General features: G+C 33.1%; 1 protein-coding gene across 1 annotated transcript in view; it reads left to right on the top strand.

The window, feature by feature from the left end:
* Nucleotides 1–20,737, top strand: part of LOC111695452 (uncharacterized) — a 32,191-nt gene that overhangs the window by 7,117 nt on the left and 4,337 nt on the right. Inside the window, exons 2-3 of the mRNA XM_023464784.1 lie at nt 17,387–17,648; nt 20,454–20,550. Of these exons, the coding sequence (XP_023320552.1) occupies nt 17,387–17,648; nt 20,454–20,550 (359 nt within the window). The remainder of the gene's footprint in view (nt 1–17,386; nt 17,649–20,453; nt 20,551–20,737) is intronic.

The following is a 20,737-nucleotide window of genomic DNA, read 5'->3' on the forward strand; positions in this document are numbered from 1 at the left end:
AGTAGACTTGTAAACCAGCTTGTTGTTAGAACAAAAGGGAGATGGGGTAGTAGACTTGTAAACCAGCTTGTCGTTAAGACAAAAGAGGGTTTAGAATTTTTAATGAAAAACTTAATGCTAATTGTTAAATTCAAAGCTATGCGTATAAATTGTAGACACTGCTAATCCAGAATTAAAATTGAGTGCACAGTGCACACTCCTTCTAATCGGTGTTTAAATACCTATATTGAGCGCGGGTTCTGATAATCATGATTTATTTTGAGTGTCTGTAATTTTACGCCGCTACGTCTGCGTATTTTTGGGTGTGGCTGAATACGCCTCTTTGTTATGGTTCGTCCTATCCGTCCTTTGCCAGAGAATTAGTTATTTTTCAAAATATTCACAGGAAATTATTATTTTGCTTTGCGACCTTTAACCTTTCTTCTTTTATAGTTTGAAGGTTTAAAGTGTTATTTTGCAGACGGAGTTTTTTTTTTAATCCTTAATTTGTGCTATTTTTGCATCACGAGTTTTTTAAATAATTTTTGAATCAGAATTTTCTCAAAAAAAGTTTTATTTAGAACGTACGGTAGACATGGTCTAAAGATTACAGTTTCTTAGAAGTAACACACATAAACCTTGGGTTAGAAGAGAAACTGAACCTGTGGGTTCGGAGAACCCAGTCTTAAACTATGTACGGAGAAACATGCCCTTAAACTATATACGGAGAAACAAGTCGTAAAATTCAGGGGCTCAGGAATTCTTTAATCCTAGAGCCGTCTTTAACTGCAACTCCTCCAACCTGTGATGTTTATTTGAAGAAAGTTTTATAAGGAGTTGTAAAGTCGTCTCCAAAAAAAATCATCCTTTGGAAAGTATAATAAAAAATATTTACTTATGTTAAACACGTTTCTGTTCATATTAATAATAAGCTTCACCATAATATTTCATGTAATCTATCATTAATAAATAAGAAAAATTGTAATAATTAGGTGTCTATTTTTCATAGTTTTGAATTTACTTCATAAGCTTTTTCTTCGCACCCTTAAGGTTTCTGTATGGAAGACACACATCCTTCTTCTGTCATTACTTGTAGTTTTCTAAAGGTTACTCCCGAGTTTTATGTAGGGATTGGCATCTTTTTCAATGCGTTTTCGAATATTCAAGGTTTTTTTTTAACTTTTCATCATTTTTCTACATTTTATTTTATTTCAGTTTTTTATCACATTGTGCTAAAAAGTTACTCTAAGATGATAACCCAAAAAAATATTATAATGCATGATGATCAGAGGAAAGGGAATTGAGTTTTTGCCACAAACTCTGATTTTCAAAACCCTATATGTTTACAACCCAATGTCGTAAACCTTACACATTTAAAAATGAATCGTAAATTACAATTGATCGTATGATCGTAAATTAAAATTTGAGCTATTTTTCTCCTATAAAAGTGGACCCACTCAACTTAGAATCTCAAGACCAAGAAAGTTCCCGTGGGTTTCCCATGTTCCCCAATTGAAATTAGAGGAAAATCAGTTCAGAGGTTCCTGAGTTATGATCGGACAAAATAAAACAAAATAAACAGAGATTACAACTGTATATAAAAAGTTTCCGTTTTGCTTTATCATAAATATGTATCTCAGGTTCTTGTAAAGACTCTGAAAAGGGGGGAAAAACGTAAAATAACGGAGGAGCCCATCTCTAGTTTTCCGCCATGTTTTTATTAAAGTTTTTACTCCTGAGTTTTCTAATTAGGAAATACAAGGTTAGCAGAGCATTAAACATTGCACAGGGTTTGCACAAATTCAGTTAAAGGGACTGGTGACTTAATTTACAAATTCAGTTAAAGGGACTGGTGACTTAATTTACAAATTCAGTTAAAGGGACTGGTGACTTAATTTACAAATTCAGTTAAAGACGTATTTGTAAGTGGTCCTCCAATAAAAGATATAGACTTACTTTACAGGAAAGTAATTACGAAATTGTCCAAATTCACTCCATATCAAGATACGGAATTACATGTATACTTTTCAATCTTGTAACTAATTTTTTTTTACATTAGCCATTTACAAAAAGAAGAAGGAGAAAACTTTCAAGATTTGATTTTAAATTGAAATGGAATTTGATGTCTCCTAGTATCTTTATATTTGTGAGGGTTTGAAGCCTGTCAATGAAGTATCTTCTTACACTTCCTGTTTATACAATATTTACTTTGGATATACATCTTAGCCGCAGGATATTTAACCCTATCCTGGTAGGTTGGGGAGGGGGGAGGGGGGAGGTGTTGACCCCCCCACCTGCCCAACTTTATGATCCCCTCAAAAACATCTAGCAGAAAACTTTTTGACTTTACACAACTCTTAATTAAGAATTTAAAATTTCATTTTGGGATGCAGTATATAAGATTAAATCAAAAAATAACCTTTTTTTAATTGTTGAGCTACAGGGCTAAATTTAGAATTTCTATAAAAAGCCCTTGAAAAAGAACTGACTACTGAGTTAGTTTGTTGTTTAGTTATTTAAAAAAATAAATATTTATTTTTTTGTTTAAACGTGTGTTTATTTGGTTTGAATATTTACGGGTGTATAGTGTTGATGCCAAGTTCTTGCTAAACTAGGGTAGATTCAACATTCAATTTGCCTTGTTTTGCTTCCTTTAAAGGGATTGCTCCCCATTCTTGAATAAAATCCCATTTTTGGAATTATGATTTACAAATTCTTACCTCATTAAGTTGTCACTAAGTTAGGGTAAGAGAGTGATTAAAACTATTTCAAAACAGGAAAAATTTGTTTTCTTGCTGAGGAAATGACTTTTTGCCACAAACTCTAAGTTTTCCCGCCTATATGTTAACAACCCGATTTTGTAGACCTTTTATATTTCAAACTATGAATTCTGTTACAGGGTGTCCCAATAAACATGGGAAATCAGTGACGAATTGGATATCGTCTTCGTTATGAATTAGCATTGTAATACCTGATTTCAAAAGCCATAATATTATTATGTCTGATAGAGTTTATTTATGAAAACGGTAAATGGCTGTAAAGATATGTCTATAATGTCTCCGCAAGATGAACGCTGAAGACGGAAAAGTTTACTCTGTTTGTATTCTGTAATTTTCTTGTTTTACTAAGTACAACCGTATGCAGTCAAAACATAAACAAACAAATTGTAAACATAGCAGACGAAAATCTTACGGATCACAGCTTTCTCAGTAGGTATGACTATACTAAATCTAAGAATTATCTAAAAAGACGATATCGAATTCGTTACTGAATTCCCATGTTTATTGGGACACCCTGTAGATTAATTAATCTAAGTTTAAGCTGTGGCAAAAACGCAAATCCTTTTCTTGAATTTTCAATAAGATTGAATGTTTTATCGTGAAAAAAATGTTTGATTGTAGACAATAACCTTGTGTTATCATATTAGTCTAATGTGTGCCAAATATTTTCAAAATCTGATAAGTTCACAAGAAACCCAGGTTTTCTGGTGATATCGCTATGTATCTTTAGACAGAAATAATCACATCATCGTCAAGCTAAAATCTGATAAGTTCACAAGAAACCCAGGTTTTCTGGTGATATCGCTTTGTATCTTTAGACAGAAATAATCACATCATCGTCAAGCTAAAATCTGATAAGTTCACAAGAAACCCAGGTTTTCTGGTGATATCACTATGTATCTTTAGACAGAAATTAATCACATCAACGTCAAGCTAAAGTAAATTTCAGGCAAGAGCGAAATCTTTTATTGTTTTCAATCATGACTCCTCTTATTACAGAAGTATTATGAAAACAAAATTGTTTTGAATTTCTAAGGTATAACCGAATATCTTGTATGTAAAGGAAAAACGACAGGAGACACAATATCACAAAGTCGTACAATCTATGTATTTCATAAACTTGACCTTCTCCTTCTGAATAATTTATAACATGTATAAGCGGTACGATTGGCTTAATTCAAAATTCCCAAAACTGGTTGATTAAGTGTTGTTTTTAAATAGGTGAACACTCTCTTTAAAGACTTTATGCATATAGACCTTTATAATGCGAGATAGAAAGATATAAGGCATAATTAGGTATAAATAGATATATATATAGATAAAGTATAGAGATAAACAAATAGATAGATATATAGAGATATATAGATAGATAGATAGATAATTATATGGATAACTTAATAAGTCATGACTGTATTTCTTCCTGTCTTTTGTTTTAAACCCATTGTCTCATTTTAGTTAAAAAAAACCTAATTTTGTTTAATTTTTATGCAATAAGCCGAAGGTCATATTTATATTTGATGGTTTTTATGCAAAACCTCTGATAATTGCAGTCATCGAATATTACACATAAAAATATTTCGGCAGAAAAAATGATGAGAAATCATGAAATTTTTGAAAAACCTCGCTAAATCTTTTTGTTTACAGAACTGTAACTCATTTTTGAACAAATTTTGAGCTTATTTCTGAACAAATTTCTAGCACATTTATGAACAAATCTCTTGCTCATTTCTGAACAAATTTCTAGCTCATTTCTGAACAAATCTCTAGCTCTTTTATGAACAAATTTCTATCACATGTATGAACAAATCTCTAGCTCTTTTATGAACAAATCTCTAGCACATTTCTGAACAAATCTCTTGCTCATTTCTGAACAAATCTCTAGCTCATTTATAAACAAATCTTTTGCTCATTTCTGAACAGATCTCTTGCTCATTTCTGAACAAATCCCTAGCTCATTTTTGAACAAATCTGTAGCTCATTTCTGAACAAATCTCTAGCTCGTTTATGAACAAATCTCTTGCTCATTTATGAACAAATTTCTAGCACATTTCTGAACAAATTTCTAGCACATTTCTGAACAAATTTCTAGCACATGTCTGAACAAATCTCTTGCTCATTTCTGAACAAATCTCTTGCTCATTTCTGAACAAATCTCTTCTCATTTCTGAACAAATTTCTAGCTCATTTCTGAACAAATCTCTAGCTCATTTCAATTGATTTTAGATCTACTTTCGTAGTCAGCCCTAGAAATAATTTTCATCATCGGCTTGTAGACGGGTGAATACTATACATATACATCCTAGCTCTAATCTGAATTAAGAAACTAGTAAGTTTAGGATCAAAAGACTCAGGCAGAGAAACTTCTTCTCAAACAGTTGATACCACCTTCAGTTTAAAAGTACCTAAAATGATCATCCTAGGTTTTACGTGTCTCATACTTCATATGGAATATATAATCTGAGAAAAACCAAAATTCAAAATATAAAATATCAAAATAAAACTATAATATACAAACAATTTTGTAAAAATTAAGTTATAAATGAGCCAGTGCTTGGCCATGAAACATCTGAAAACTCAATATTTATCAAATTTTCGATTGCTTCCAGATGGGTAAAAATACATCATGACTGGTTGAAACAGATTCACCTATACAAATAGCATTAGTTTGTTTTTTCCAACGTCCAAAAAGTGCACATTTATAAACAAATCTCTAGCACATTTATAAACAAATCTCTTGCTCATTTATAAACAAATCTCTTGCTCATTTATAAACAAATCTCTAACTCATTTCTGAACAAATCTCTTGCTCATTTATAAACAAATCTCTAACTCATTTCTGAACAAATCTCTAACTTATATTTAAGAACAAATCTAGTCATTTGGGAACAAAGCTAGATTAAAAGGAGTAAAACAACAAATTTGAATTTTATAAAATTTCGAGAAAAACTTCTAATTAAAAACAATTCTACTTTTAAAAGTCAACTTCTGTTCAACTTCTTTTGTTGAACGACAAATGTTTCGTTTTTTTTTGTCAGTTTTCAGAATTAAATGTTTTGTTTTTTAACATTTAAGGCGCTTTAATGTTTAGGTCGTTAAAATAGAGTTTGTTACTAAACCTTCAACATTTAACTCTTTCATTTCGAAGTAGACAAACGTAGGCAAGGCTACTGTTAGACAAGACTAATGTTAGACAAGACTAACGTTAGACATGACTAACGTTAGACATGAGTAACGTTAGACATGACCAACGTTAGGCATGACTAACATTAGACATGACTAACGTTAGACATGACTAACAGTAGACATGACTAACAGTAGACATGACTAACAGTAGACATGACTAACGTTAGACATGACTAACGTTAGACATGACTAACGTTAGACATGACTAACGTTAGACATGACTAACGTTAGACATGACTAACGTTAGACATGACTATCGTTAGACATGACTAACAGTAGACATGACTAACGTTAGATAAGACTAAAGTTAGACAATGTTCCCATTTTCACACTGACCGTTCAATTTCACCATTTGTTATCGACTGTCTGGGCGAATTTGATTTTTATAAAGTAGACTAAAGATAAAAATCCACCTATTAATACCTTTTCCCTTTTATAAGGCTATTCATACACTTATACTAGAAAGAAAGAAAGAAAGAAAGAAAGAAAGTGAGGATGAATGAATTATTGAATAAATGCGTGCTCATTGAATTTTGATTAATTGATCCCGTTATCTAAATACCATTATAATTAAGATAATTACTGTAATTAGTGAGTTAATCTTGATTTTATTATTTTATTGTGACATTAAGATTATTTTTATTTCAGGTATGGTCATTCTGTATCTTATCAGTCCTGCTGTCACTGTACATGCATTGTTCATTAAGTGTACAGTGTACATACACAATATATTTATGTGTACAATGTACATTGTACATCCCAGACACCAAGGAGAATTCAAAACAAGGAGGGGGCAATAGGGTTTCCGTACACTTTGCTGTGACATTTTTGGGCTGCTGGAGAACTAGTTTTTGCGTAACAACAATAATAAAGATTGTAAACAATAACACAAATGATAAACAGACATTGGTGCATCTCTGCGTTAGATGAAAATTCACCGTATACTAACTCATGTTTGTTTACATTAGATCGGTTGCCTTTATTATTGTTGTTAGGCAAAAACTAGTTCTCCAGCAGCCCAAATACGTCACAGCAAAGTGTACGGAAACCCTATTGCCCCCTCCTTGTATTCAATTCTCCTTGCCAGACACCAAGTAAATTAAAATTTTGTAAAGCATTTATTAAAATCCCTTTTTTTCAGCGATTTAAGTAATTTCTTTAAAAATATTAAAGAAATAAATAATATTCTATATATGTTATTTATTTTATTTAAACATTTAATTAAAATAAATGAATAAACTTCCAATACTAGAAAGTTACAATCTAACATCCTGTGGTAAAAACTTAATGTTTTAAACTATTATGATAGATAGATAGATAGATAGAATGATAGATAGATAGATATTGAAGTGTTAGCAATGTTTAATATTTTATCTAAAAGTGCGGAGTAAAAGGTCAAAACATAGACAAAACATTCAAGTTCGTACAAAAATATTCATGAGTCATATATCTCATATTAGTAGATATATAAAATCTACAGCAAATAATTAAAAATGTGTACAGTATCCGCAAATAATTAAAAATGTGTACAGTATCCGCAAATAATTAAAAATGTGTACAGTATCCGCAAATAACGTAACCAAAATGTCTGTGAACCATCAAAATATAATAAGGAAGAAACTCATTTTTTGTCACATACAGAAGAATTAAAATGGGTCCATAATAGCACTATCATGATCAAGGTTTTAATGCAAGGAAAGTTATTTCAGAGGTGTATACATCTTTTGTACTGCAGTGTACTGTCTCTGGGCAGTAAAGTAAACACAAGTCGGATGTGGAAGCCTGACATGGGATCCATCTTTCACATAAAAAATCAATGAAATATTCTGGTCAGAGAAAACAATTATGTGAATTATCAAAATTATCAAAATTTAATGCTTTTAACCTCCTCGGATACTAAACGAACACTGGTGCATCTATTCTTGTTTACAAATTCCGCCCAGAGAGAACTGGTTTCAATATATGCGCAGAGTATACGCAACTGCAATTAACTTTCCTTGCATTAGCACCTTGATCATGATCAAGTCTGAGACGTGTTAATAAACTGTGAAGAAAAATTTCTAAAATTCTGTATAAACATATGGTCAAATCCGTGGAATTATGCGAAGTGCAACACAGCCTGCAATTAGATCCCCTCTAACTATATGGTTAAATCATGAGGTTTCTCCGAACCACACACAACCATTAAATCCAGTTACCAAAGCAGACATTTTAAAAATTAATTTAAACAAAGAAATTGTTATTATATGGTTAATTCTAGATCTTTATGATAAAGCTTTTTGATCATATAAAAAGATACATTCGCTAATGCTGGCCAAACGGCTGGACCAAATTGAATGTTTTTTTAGGGAACCATGGATACCCCGGGGGTTGCCGTGTCGTTATCTTAAAATTCACAACTTAAAACCTTGGCCGGGGAAACAGCGAGACTATGGGCAACGCCGGTCACACAGCTACATATGGCCAATAAATGTCAATACGGCTGAACCGATCAGTTCCAAATTTTTTCAAATGGACCTCACATGACCCCATGGAATTCTAAAAATTCACCATGAAAAATAAGAAAATCTTAGGAATTTATTTAAAGTTGTTTCATGATGGAGGAAGAAATATTTTACCGGTTGGTTCAGAACTATTTTAAAGAAAAAAATATTATTTAATTCATTTTTTGGCAGGAAAACCTTTCTTAAACACGAAAACAATGAAATGAAAAACATATGGTTTCATGTTTAAAAAGAAATTACACATTATCAGAGCGTTGAACAAGTAATATGTTCTATGTATCATTAACCATCGTTAATCATTTCTAATTAGAAATTGTGCAATGAATATTTGTACTCTGATTTCATACCTTACTTTGCGTAAAATTTAAATTAATATTTAAAGTATATTTAGCATTATATTAAAATCTTAAACGTTTTGAGTCATCTTATTGAAGTGTTATTGAGAAGATCGAAATGTTTTGAATTCCTCTTATAAAACTTTTAAAAATAGTTTATTTCATTATCTTGTGTGTAAAATGAAATAAAAAACAAGATGTGAGGTTACAAAATCGTACAAGTAATGTCTAAACCTGGGAATCAAGCGACGAATTTAAGATCGCCTTGTTGGTTTTTTTTATCTCTAGAAATCGTCCTTGGGTTTATGTCAGTTTCCAAACTTCGTTTATCAGTGTTATAAACTATACATTTCAACCGAATGTAAATAAATCTATTGAAAAATGTGGTTCTTTGTCAAGACCAGTTCTGGCCAGACCTTTGTTTTTATTATGAAAGTTGAGAGAGTGATATTAAAGCAAGAATGAACGGTTTGATCAAGAAGGATGAATTTACTCAGCTAGAACAAATGAAACTCATCAATCAGGATACATTGCATTCATCCAGGGATACGTTTCATTCATCCTGGGATACGTTTCATTCATCCAGGGATACGTTGCATTCATTCAGGGATACGTTGCATTCATCCAAGGATACGTTTCATTCATCCAGGGATACGTTTCATTCACCCAGGGATACGTTTCATTCATTCAGTGATACGTTTTATTCACCCAGTGATACGTTTAATTCACCCAGGGATACGTTTTATACTTCCAAGAATACGTTGCATTCACCCAGGGATACGTTTTATTCACCCAGTGATACGTTTTATTCACCCAGGGATACATTTTATACATCCAAGGATACGTTGCATTCACCCAGGGATACGTTTCATTCATCCAGGGATACGTTTCATTCATCCAAGGATACGTTGCATTCACCCAGGGATACGTTTAATTCATCCAAGGATACGTTGCATTCATCCAGGGATACGTTGTATTCACCCAGGGATACGTTTCATTCATCCTGAGAGACGTTTCATTCATCCGTGGAAAAGTTTCATTCATCCAGAGATACGCTTCATTCATTCTGAGAGACGTTTTAGTCATCCTGAGAGACGTTTCATTCACCCAGGGATACGTTTCATTCATCCAAGGATACGTTGCATTTACCCAGGGATACGTTTAATTCATCCAAGGATACGTTGCATTCATCCAGGGATACGTTGCATTCACCCAGGGATACGTTTCATTCATCCTGAGAGACGTTTCATTCATCCGAGGATACGTTTCATTCATCCTTCTGTTGTCCAGATAGTAAAGGTCGGATATTTATTTCCAAGTTTTTCCCTCAAGGAAGTGTAGAGAAAGGTGAGAGGGGGGATATTTAATATGAAAACAGGTGGAGAATGTACGGGTAACTTTAACAGTTTTCTGGTTTTTTCCTCCTCTTTCCCTTCTTTTCTCATTTCTTTTCCTCTTCTGCATTGTTCCTTCTCTTTCCTTCTCTTTCCTTACTTTTCTCCTTTTCTCTAATTTTGCCCCTTCTCTTCTCATTGCTCCTCTTCCACTGGATTTTTTCCTTTTCCATTCTCACCTTTTTTCCCTCCTCCGCTCATACATGCTCTTTTTATATAGTTTCTTTTCTTTTAGAATAGATAAGAAGAAAAATAAAAGAAAAACAGGGGAACGGGGAAAAGAGAGGAAGAGAAAGAAATGCAGATAAGATAGGGCAGGGGGTGGAGAGAAAAAAGAAAGAGATAAAACATGAAGAAATGTGAAAGGGTCTTTCTAATCATTTGTATCAAATAATATTCAAGCTTATAAAACAACGATTTGAGAAGAAATGACAAAAAGAACAGTTTTTACAATTGTGTAATATCATATTTAGTTTGAATTCAAGGCATGCAAACCACCCGTTAAAGCATTAAACATGGGTTAGTTTATATGCTTGGAAAGGGATCGGAGAATTCAACCCGGAAAGAATTCACCCTATTCATAATATAAAGCTAGGCTATAGGAGGGATCAAATATCACTTCCTCGAGTCAATTCGGATAGATTTATTTAAATATTTTAAAAACTTAGATTTTCACTGAAAATACAGAGGCGCTTTTAAAGTAAATGCTTACTCTTAGTAAGTGTTTATAGTTAACCTTGAGTAAGTTTTGGAGGTAAGTCGGTGTTTAAAGAGTAAGGTTGTAAAGGTATACAAGAGTAAGCTTTATGAAGTAAGTGCAAAGGTTCCCCCCAAATAAGTTTTAAAGATTAAAAATTGTAAAAGGGTACCCAGAGTAAGGTTTTAAGGTTATTAAGTGTATAAAGTTACTCTGTTAGGACTAAGGTTATAAATTAACCAGTCCATAAAGGTACCCTGTTAGGACTAAGTTTATAAATTAACCAGTCCATAAAGGTACCCTGTTAGGACTAAGTTTATAAATTAACAAGTCCATAAAGGTACCCTGTTAGGACTAAGTTTATAAATTAACCAGTCCATAAAGGTACCCTGTTAGGACTAAGTTTATAAATTAACAAGTCCATAAAGGTACCCTGTTAGGACTAAGTTTATAAATTAACAAGTCCATAAAGGTACCCTGTTAGGACTAAGTTTATAAATTAACCAGCCCATAAAGGCACCCTGTTAGGACTAAGGTTATAAATTAACCAGTCCATAAAGGTACCCTGTTAGGACTAAGGTTATAAATTAACCAGTCCATAAAGATACCCTGTTAGGACTAAGTTTATAAATTAACCAGTCTATAAAGGTACCCTGTTAGGACTAAGGTTATAAATTAACCAGTCCATAAAGGTACCCTGTTAGGACTAAGGTTATAAATTAACCAGTCCATAAAGGTACCCTGTTAGACTAAGTTTATAAATTAACCAGGTCATAAAGGTACCCTGTTAGGACTATGGTTATAAATTAACCAGTCTATAAAGGTACCCTGAGTAAGCTGTATTAAAGATAGGAACATTAGGAAGCAATCTTATCAGGTTTCAGCAGCGCTTATAGCCATAAAATGCATCTGGAGTATTCTTTTTATCCTCAATCCATCATTTTTTATTCTCATCTCGTGTCTTATAAATATTATAACCCCTATCTAGAGCACTAAAATGTTTTTATTCTTTTTGATAGTTGTTCATCATTACTTGATTCTACTCCTTAATCTCCCTTGTCCCCTGTATCCTTTCCATTGTCCTTATATCATTCCCTTGTTCCCTGTATCCTTCCCTTGTTCCCTGTATCATTCCTTGTCCCCTGTATCCTTCTCTTGTTCCCTGTATCATTCGCTTGTCCATAGTATTCTTACATTGCCTCTGTATCCTTCCCTTGTTCCCCAAATTCTTCCCTTGTTCCCTGTATCCTTCCCTTGTTCCCTGTATCATTCCTTGTCCCCTGTATCCTTCTCTTGTCCCCTGTATCATTCGCTTGTACCCTATATCCAATCCATGTCCCATGCATTCTTTCCTTGTCCCCCGTATCCTTCCTTTATCCCCCGTATCCTTCTCTTGTCCCATGTATCTTTCCCTTGTCCCCTGTATCCCTCCTTGTCCCCTGTTTCATTCCCTTGTCCCCTGTATCCTTCCCTTGTCCATAGTATTCTTACCTCCCTTGTCCCCTGCATCCTTCCCTTGTCCCCTGTATCCTTCCCTTGTCCATAGTATTCTTACCTTGCCCCTGTATCCTTCTCTTGTTCCCTGCATCCTTCCCTTGTTCCCTGTATCATTCCCTGTCCCCTGTATCCTTCTCTTGTCCCCTGTATCATTCGCTTGTACCCTGTATCCAATCCATGTTCCATGTATTCTTCCCTTGTCCCCCGTATCCTTCCTTTATCCCCCGTATCCTTCTCTTGTCCCATGTATCTTTCCCTTGTCCCCTGTTTCATTCCCTTGTCCCCTGCATCCTTCCCTTGTCCCCTGTATCCTTCCCTTGTCCATAGTATTCTTACCTTGCCCCTGTATCCTTCCCTTGTTCCCTGTATCATTCCCTGTCCCCTGTATCCTTCTCTTGTCCCCTGTATCATTCGCTTGTACCCTGTATCCTTTTCATGTCCCATGTACCCTTTCCTTGTTCCCTGTATCCTTTCTTCTCCCCTGTTTCCCTTACTTCTCCCCTGTTTCCAACTTCCCCCCGTATCCCCTACTTCCAACCTGTTTCCCCTACTTCCCCCTGTATCCCCTACTTCCCCCCTGTTTCCCTTACTTCACTCTCCCAGCTCGATCATGAAAAGTTTACTGTAAACGCTACATTTAAGCTCCCCCAAGCAAAACTTAATAGTGCGGCCAGAGAAAACAGATTTTTATTATTTTAGACAAAATTTTGAAATTTCGTGCTTTCAAATCTATAATTATGTTCTCTCAAGAGATTTAAATCTTTAACATCATTGCTTTTACACTAAACTTCAGTTTAAGTAATCAACACGTGTGTGTTTATAAAGGGGGTGGGGGGTTAAACACCCTTTTAGTGTTTAATAATAATTGATAATGGATAATTAATAACTTATCTAAAAAATGTGGTTTTGCAGGATTTTTCAAAATCTTTCTTTCATAAGATAAAGAAAATTTTGATTGGCATGTTACATGTTTTAAATTCGGATAAAGGAATTGAGTTTTTGTCACAAATTAGAATTTTCTAATCCCTATACCTTTTTAACCTGATGGTGTAAACTTTCGTAGTTTCAAACTTAAATGATCTAATTCAACATTATTCATAGTTTGAAATATCTAAGGTCTGCGACTTTGGATTGTAAAGATATTGGGATTAGAAAATCAGAGATTGTGGCCAAGACTCAATTCCTTTACTCAAAGATTTAAATGCTTTGCTAATTATTCATCTTTGTATATTGCACCAATGTACAACTTCTTAAGCATACGTTTTGAATATCAAAACAATAAAATATCTTAAGTCTTAAAGATTTAATAAAAAGATATAATGTAATGTTCCTCCTTACCATGGTAAATAATCATATATGCACACGTCTTCTGGCCTAAATTATACCAAATCAATAAAACATAGTTTTTGCCTGCATACGCTGACATATTACTAATGTTTAAGCAATACATTTTTATTTTGCAGAGATGAAATCTTGCAAAATATCAGAATTCAAAATGTCAGCAAATTTTTTTATTTCTGCGTAAGTAAACATAAACTTTTAAAATGATTTCTTAGAACTTTTTACTTTCTCATTAATCAGTCACAGTCTTCCTAAAAGGTTAAGTTAAAACAAATTACGTTTCAAATTATATTGAATTTGTTCTGAAAAACTTTGAAATTTTTATCAACAAAAATCTAGTTTTATCTTTTAAAGGCTTTTAATGGAAGCAATAGATGTAATTCATGAAAACAATAGATGTAACTCATGGAAGCAATAGATGTAATTCATGAAAACAATAGATGTAACTCATTGAAGCAATAGATGTAATTCATTGCAGCAATAAATGTAACTCATGGAAGCAATAGATGTAACTCATGGAAGCAATAGATGTAATTCATTGCAGCAATAAATGTAACTCATGGAAGCAATAGATGTAATTCATGGAAGCAATAGATGTAATTCATGGAAGCAATAGATGTAACTCATTGAAGCAATAGATGTAACTCATGGAAGCAATAGATGTAATTCTTGGAAGCAATAGATGTAACTCATGAAAGCAATAGATGTAATTCATCGGAGTAATAGATGTAATTCATGGAAGCAATAGATGTTATTCATGGAAGCAATAGATGTAACTCATTGAAGCAATAGATGTGATTCATGGAAGCAATAGATGTAATTCATGGGAGCAATAGATGTAATTCATGGGAGCAATAGATGTAACTCTTGGAAACAATAGATGTAACTCTTGGAAACAATAGATGTAACTCTTGGAAGCGATAGATGTAATTTATGGAAACAATATTTAAACTCATGGAAGCAATAGATGTAATTCATTGAAGCAATAGATGTAATTCATGGAAGCAATAGATGTAATTCATGGGAGCAATAGATGTAATTCATCGGAGTAATAGATGTAACTCATGAAAACAATAGATGTAACTCATTGAATCAATAGATGTAACGCATGAAAATTGCAATAAATACTATTCTAAGTTTAACACTTAATTACATTATTAAATATTAACTCAATAACGGAAACATTTTAAATGTTTATAACTAGGGCATTTGCTTTAAAAATAAAAGCAAAGTGCACTCTTCCACCAAGGAGGGGGTTAGGGGCGACGCGAGTGGGGGGAAAGGGGGAAGTCACACATTTTAGACTCAGAAAAAAAAACAAAATTTCATACTTGCAAGTTGCACATTTCATTTCACATCAATACAAATCTGAGTGGACGCAGCGCTCGGCCCCCTAGGTACCACAATACCCAGAAGTATAAACAACTCATGGAAGGGGGGGGGGATTGTATTTTATAAGCTTGAATATAATCTTCCTTAATGTGCAATGCATTGCATCTAGACACTGTACCGAGTCTAGAAATTCAAGTCATTTACAAATTTCAAATCATTATCTGTTCAGACAATTTATCATTCACTGCAGATTCAATTACCAGAGGAAGATGGGATATTTGGGGTTAAGGGGGGGCCNCCCTGTATATATGTATATATATATATATATATGTATATTGTATATATATGTATTCGTTCTCGTCCTAATCTTAAACCCTGATCCTCTTACAAAGTTACACTTAGCTTATTGTCTTTATATTGAAGCCACACAAAATGACGTTTAGGATTTTAAAAATTTTAGATTTTTATATTAAAAAATAAGTTCCATTAAATATTTTTTATATTTTATGAATTTAAATACTGGGGGAGGGGTTATAACTTAAAAATTTTACCGGAGCTGAGAGCTCTTGTATTTTGGATATCGAGATCAATGCTTGATCTCGTTCTTTTGTTAATCAGCAGATTAATCTTTATTCGATATCCATGCATGGTTATCGTTGAAGAGATTAAGAATTGATTCTCAAATTAAAGGTGCTCACTGTGAATATCGAAATCAAGCAATCGGGATTATGAGTATTCAACACAAAAGTTTCGGTCGGCCCAGCCATTTAATCTTTTATACCCATTAAACCATTCTGAAGCCCTGTATTTGAAGATTTCAAATGTTGAAAGTAAACAGCTCTTTTTCATAGAAGTAATTGGCAAAATCCTAATATATTTCCGTAAGAACCATAGAACTGTAGAATAGGTAGATGATAGCTAGACTCAAGTTCAGATTTTGAATTGTCCAATGAACATAGAACTGTGGAATAGGAATACGATAGTTAGACTCAAGTTCAGATTTTGAATTGTCCAATGAACATTAAACTGTGGAATAGGAAGATGATAGCTAGACTCAAGTTCAGATTTTGAATTGTCTAATGAACATTAAACTGTGGAATAGGAATACGATAGTTTGACTCAAGATCAGATTTTGAATTGTCTAATGAACTTAGAACTGTGGAATAGGAATACGATAGTAAGACTCAAGATCAGATTTTGAATTGTCCAATGAACATTAAACTGTGGAATAGGAAGATGATAGCTAGACTCAAGTTCAGATTTTGGATTGTCCAATGAACATAGAACTGTGGAATAGGAATACGATAGTAAGACTCAAGATCAGATTTTGAATTGTCCAATGAACATTAAACTGTGGAATAGGAAGATGATAGTTAGTCTCAAGATCAGATTTTGAATTTGCGCAGTTGTGCAGTGTCCTCTGACCTATTTCACCAAATAAGTTTATTTTTAAGCTACTGGTAAAAGTATTTGCTTTTAACGACATCAATTGCATATTAGAGTTCTTAAATGTCGTCTTCCTTTTGCACAGTTTTATGGATTCCACTGTAATATGAGTAGTCTAGTTCATGTACTAGTTTTCTCATTAACACCAAATTTAAAAATATATAAGTATGTTAGTTCATGTTTTAGTTTGCTCGTAAACACAAAAATAGATTTTGAGTCGGCATGATAAGCCAATTTACTTTAAGATGGATTATAATGATTTGAAAATTGAAAATTCTCCGAACCACGCTCGTAAATTCTCATCCGTCTTAGAATTGAATTAATCTAGTGCCCGAATTTATGATATTTTTCATGCTCGTTAGTTTACATATTTTATAGATATCATCATGATATTATGGTTTATATATCCTTAATTTGGATTGGGAAGTATACGGTTTAAGCAAAAAATATTATTTTACAACAATTCTTCTTTTTGAAAAATTCTTTTAAGATTCTTGACTTAAGATACAAGAGTTTGAATTAGAATTTTATCCAAAAGAAAGAAACTAATTGTTTCCCCAGAAACTCAAATCTCCATATCTTTGCAACCTCATTGGTGTGTAAACCTTTGATATTTCAGACTTATTTGATCTGAAAGAAACTATAGTTTTAAATATCATTGGTCTACGTCATTTGGTTGCAAAGAAATAGGAATTAGAGGATCAGAATTTGTGGAAACCCCCTTTTAAGGAAGTTTATTGTACACAGGCAATACAACGCAACCTTCAACTCGATTACGTTTACGGTCTATAAAATCTCATCCTGTATGTAAACAGATTTCAACAAAAAATAGAATTAGACGGAAATTTTGAGAGGGCATAATTTTGTTGTCTTCCTATTTACAATATTTCTGTTTCAGGCTGAAGAGACAAGATCATCTCTCCTTGTATCATCTCGAACCTACAGCTCAACCGCCATTCCTTCCGCCTTCATCCGCCACCCGTCAACTCACATGCCCAGCCAACCGACGGCGGTTCCCCGACCGCCGATTGCACTGCAGAGTGAGCTAGCTGCCGTGCTACGAAACCGTCAGATGAAAGAAAGGACTCTGAGTAAACGATCCTTAGATCTTACAGATGATGAGGATCTGGGTTTGCCTAAAAGTCTTCAAAACTCTCCAGGTACAGAAAAAAATTAAACCCAGGAACTAATTACTCTCTTCATACTCTATTTTTCAATTCTTATATCTTTGTAACCTAGAGTCGTAAATCTTTGATATTTCGAACTATAAATTCTTCTAGATCTATTATTGAAAATTTAATACATCAAAGGTTTACACCATTAAGTTGCAAAAATATAAAGATGAGAAAATATGAGTGTGTAGCAACGACTCAATAAAGGTGACGTGATTACGTCTTTACACTTCATCCTTTGCTCTTAACACTGTACATCATACACTCCTGTTCATTTTAACTGGAAAAGAATTTACAGAAACGTCATGGTTCAATTCAACCCGCCCCCCTCCCCCTCCTCTCAATAACCCACTCCTTAGTCCTAACCTCTCCTTCTGATATATTGATTCCTAATTAACAGTTAACACCTACGTGATGCAATTCTAAGCCAAACCCTCAACACACTCTAGTCACCACATTTTTGCGTCAATTAGAGATTTAAAAATGCATAAGGCGTACGTTTGCACTAATCGAGTGACACAAGTCATGCAGTTGTTTTGTGCCATGTATTTAATGCCTGGAGGTTATAGCTCTGGGCTGTAAAGTATAAATTATGGTCGGGCCGTGATATCATCATGAATCCTAAAATGATTTATATTTGAATGTTTGATCTGTGTCTGAATGTGTATGCAGGAAGATCGAATCATTCATCTTTTATCTTAATAAATATTTATTTTATTCAATACAGTCAGTTTATTTAATTCGAATATATTTTATAGCGTTGCCATTTTTTGGTTTTATTTGAACTAACATATAGAAAAAACCTTTTGTGGACTTACTCTTTAAATCAGGAAAAGTTATATTTTTAAAAAACTGATTACTCGCATCGAACTCTAATTTCCTTATCCCTGCCTGATGGTGTAAACCTTCATATTTGAAAGTTTGACTCTTAGATCTAGCGGAATTCTTAGTTTGAAATATCAAAAGGTCTATTCGACATCAGGTTGTAAAGTCATAAGGATTAGAAAATTATAGTAAGAGAAGAGTAATCAGTTACATCTGAATTTTTCTATTTATTCTTAATTAAAGATGTTCCCCCCACCAAAATAATAATTAAATAATTCATTTTTTTTTGACAGATTTCAAAATGTTGCCCTGCATCGTTAGTAAATCCAGGGAAGATAAGAAGTATCTTGTTTATCTCTTAATCCCATTCTTTGTCGGTTCTTAGTTTAAAAACCATGCAAGGTCCTCTGCATTTTTTGAGCGATTAAAACATGATAAGGGCTCGAGGAGTGTTTAGAAATAAAATGTTCTTGCTCAATTTAAAGGTTTTAGAATGATCTTTAGATTTGAAATGAAAACCGGCTTCTAGTTTCTTCGTAAAACATTGTATAGTGTCCTTGGAGTGATGGTTCAGTTTCAAATTATAATATTTTTGTTCGGAAATTTGAATTCTTGATTTAATCTGAGAAGTTTCTATTTTGAAAATGATGAACATATTTGGTTTAATAGAGAGAGAGAGCTAGGTAGAATAAATTGATAACTGTTATATTGTGGTGTAGATCTACCCTCCTAATCATTAATTTTTATTCCATCCTCCCTCTCTACACTCCATTCCTCTCTCTTCATCCATCCATCCCTCCCTCCCTCCCTTCCTTCCTTCCTCCCTCCACTCCATTCCTCTCTCTTCATCCATCCATCCCTTCTTTTCTTTCCTTCCCACCCTTCTTTCCTTTCCTTCCCTCTCCTTCTATCTTATCCCTCTCTCCCTCCCCCCCCCCTCCTTTCCTTCTTCCCCTTCTCATCCTTTGATTGTATGTTCTGAATCCTAAACTTCTAATTCTAATTATAAAAAATTAATATTTCTTATATTTAGGTTTTTATAACAAAAAAAATTATTAGTACTGGGATTTCTAAGGTTTCCTTGTTCTGAATAACCTTTTTAATATTATTTAATAAAATGCTTATTAAAACTAAATTATTATAAAAGTTACAGTGAACTTTGAATCGGTTAATAATAGGTTAAGAACAATTTATGACTAAATATTTAAATCTTAGATAGTACAAACCATGATTTTTGCAAAGGGGACTCAATGTACCCTTGTTTAAAGGTTATATACCCCTTAACATTTGCGTCCTAAATTAAACTTGTAAAACACTCGTCGTGTGAAAATAGGACATACAGAGTTTTAATTTAGAGACTCTTACAACACGTTTTTTTTTAATCTCTGCGTCCTAATCTGATTTTATGGGCCACAAGAGGACGCACAAAATAAATCTGAATACAAGTAGTACAATAAATTGATTTAAATTAACTATTCAAAACACTGCTATTTTGGTTCGCAGTGTTATAAAGTTTTTGGACAGAAATTTTCTCTTTATCGAGATATAATCTGAAAAGGTGAGAACCTTCAAGATATAGAGAAAATTTAAGTCCTAAAACTTTATAACACTTCGTGCCAAAATGATAGTGTTATAGGTATAGTTTTATGAAACGTTTGTGTACTTATTTCAATGGCTATTTCTAGATCAAAGCTTTGAAACTAAGCAGAAGTAAAAAAAAATAAAGTTTATTTTAATTTTATTTTTATTTCGATTGAAAACAATTATCTTGGAAATATCCTAAATCTTTTGAGAAAATCCGGGAACCAACTAAACTTTACACGTGTTATAACGTTGCAGCAAATTTAACTTTATAGCACGATGATTACTCTATAGCACGTTAATTATGAAATTCACGATGAAGTGAGGAAGAATGATAAAGTACACTATAGTTTCATAAAAAAATTTTAAAATCTTAAAATCTTTTAGGGGATTTCTCCGACGAGGGTCGACCCAAAGCCTGGAGTCGACATCATTCATCCTGCAGCGACAATTCTTTGCTCTCCCTCGACAGTTTCGACAATAGGAGAGAATATAAACTTTATTTGTTTTATATAAAAATTTCACTGAAATAAGATTCAATTTTTTTTATTTATTGATTTAGAGAAACTGATTAATCGCCTCAAACTCGAATTTTCTAATCATTATTTCTTTGGAAACAACTAGACAATTACTCTTTGATATTTCAAGCTATAAATACTGCTACTGTTATC

This window comes from Eurytemora carolleeae, unplaced genomic scaffold (genome assembly GCF_000591075.1).
Source record: "Eurytemora carolleeae unplaced genomic scaffold, Eaff_2.0 scaffold158, whole genome shotgun sequence".
NCBI classification, from domain to species: domain Eukaryota; kingdom Metazoa; phylum Arthropoda; class Copepoda; order Calanoida; family Temoridae; genus Eurytemora; species Eurytemora carolleeae.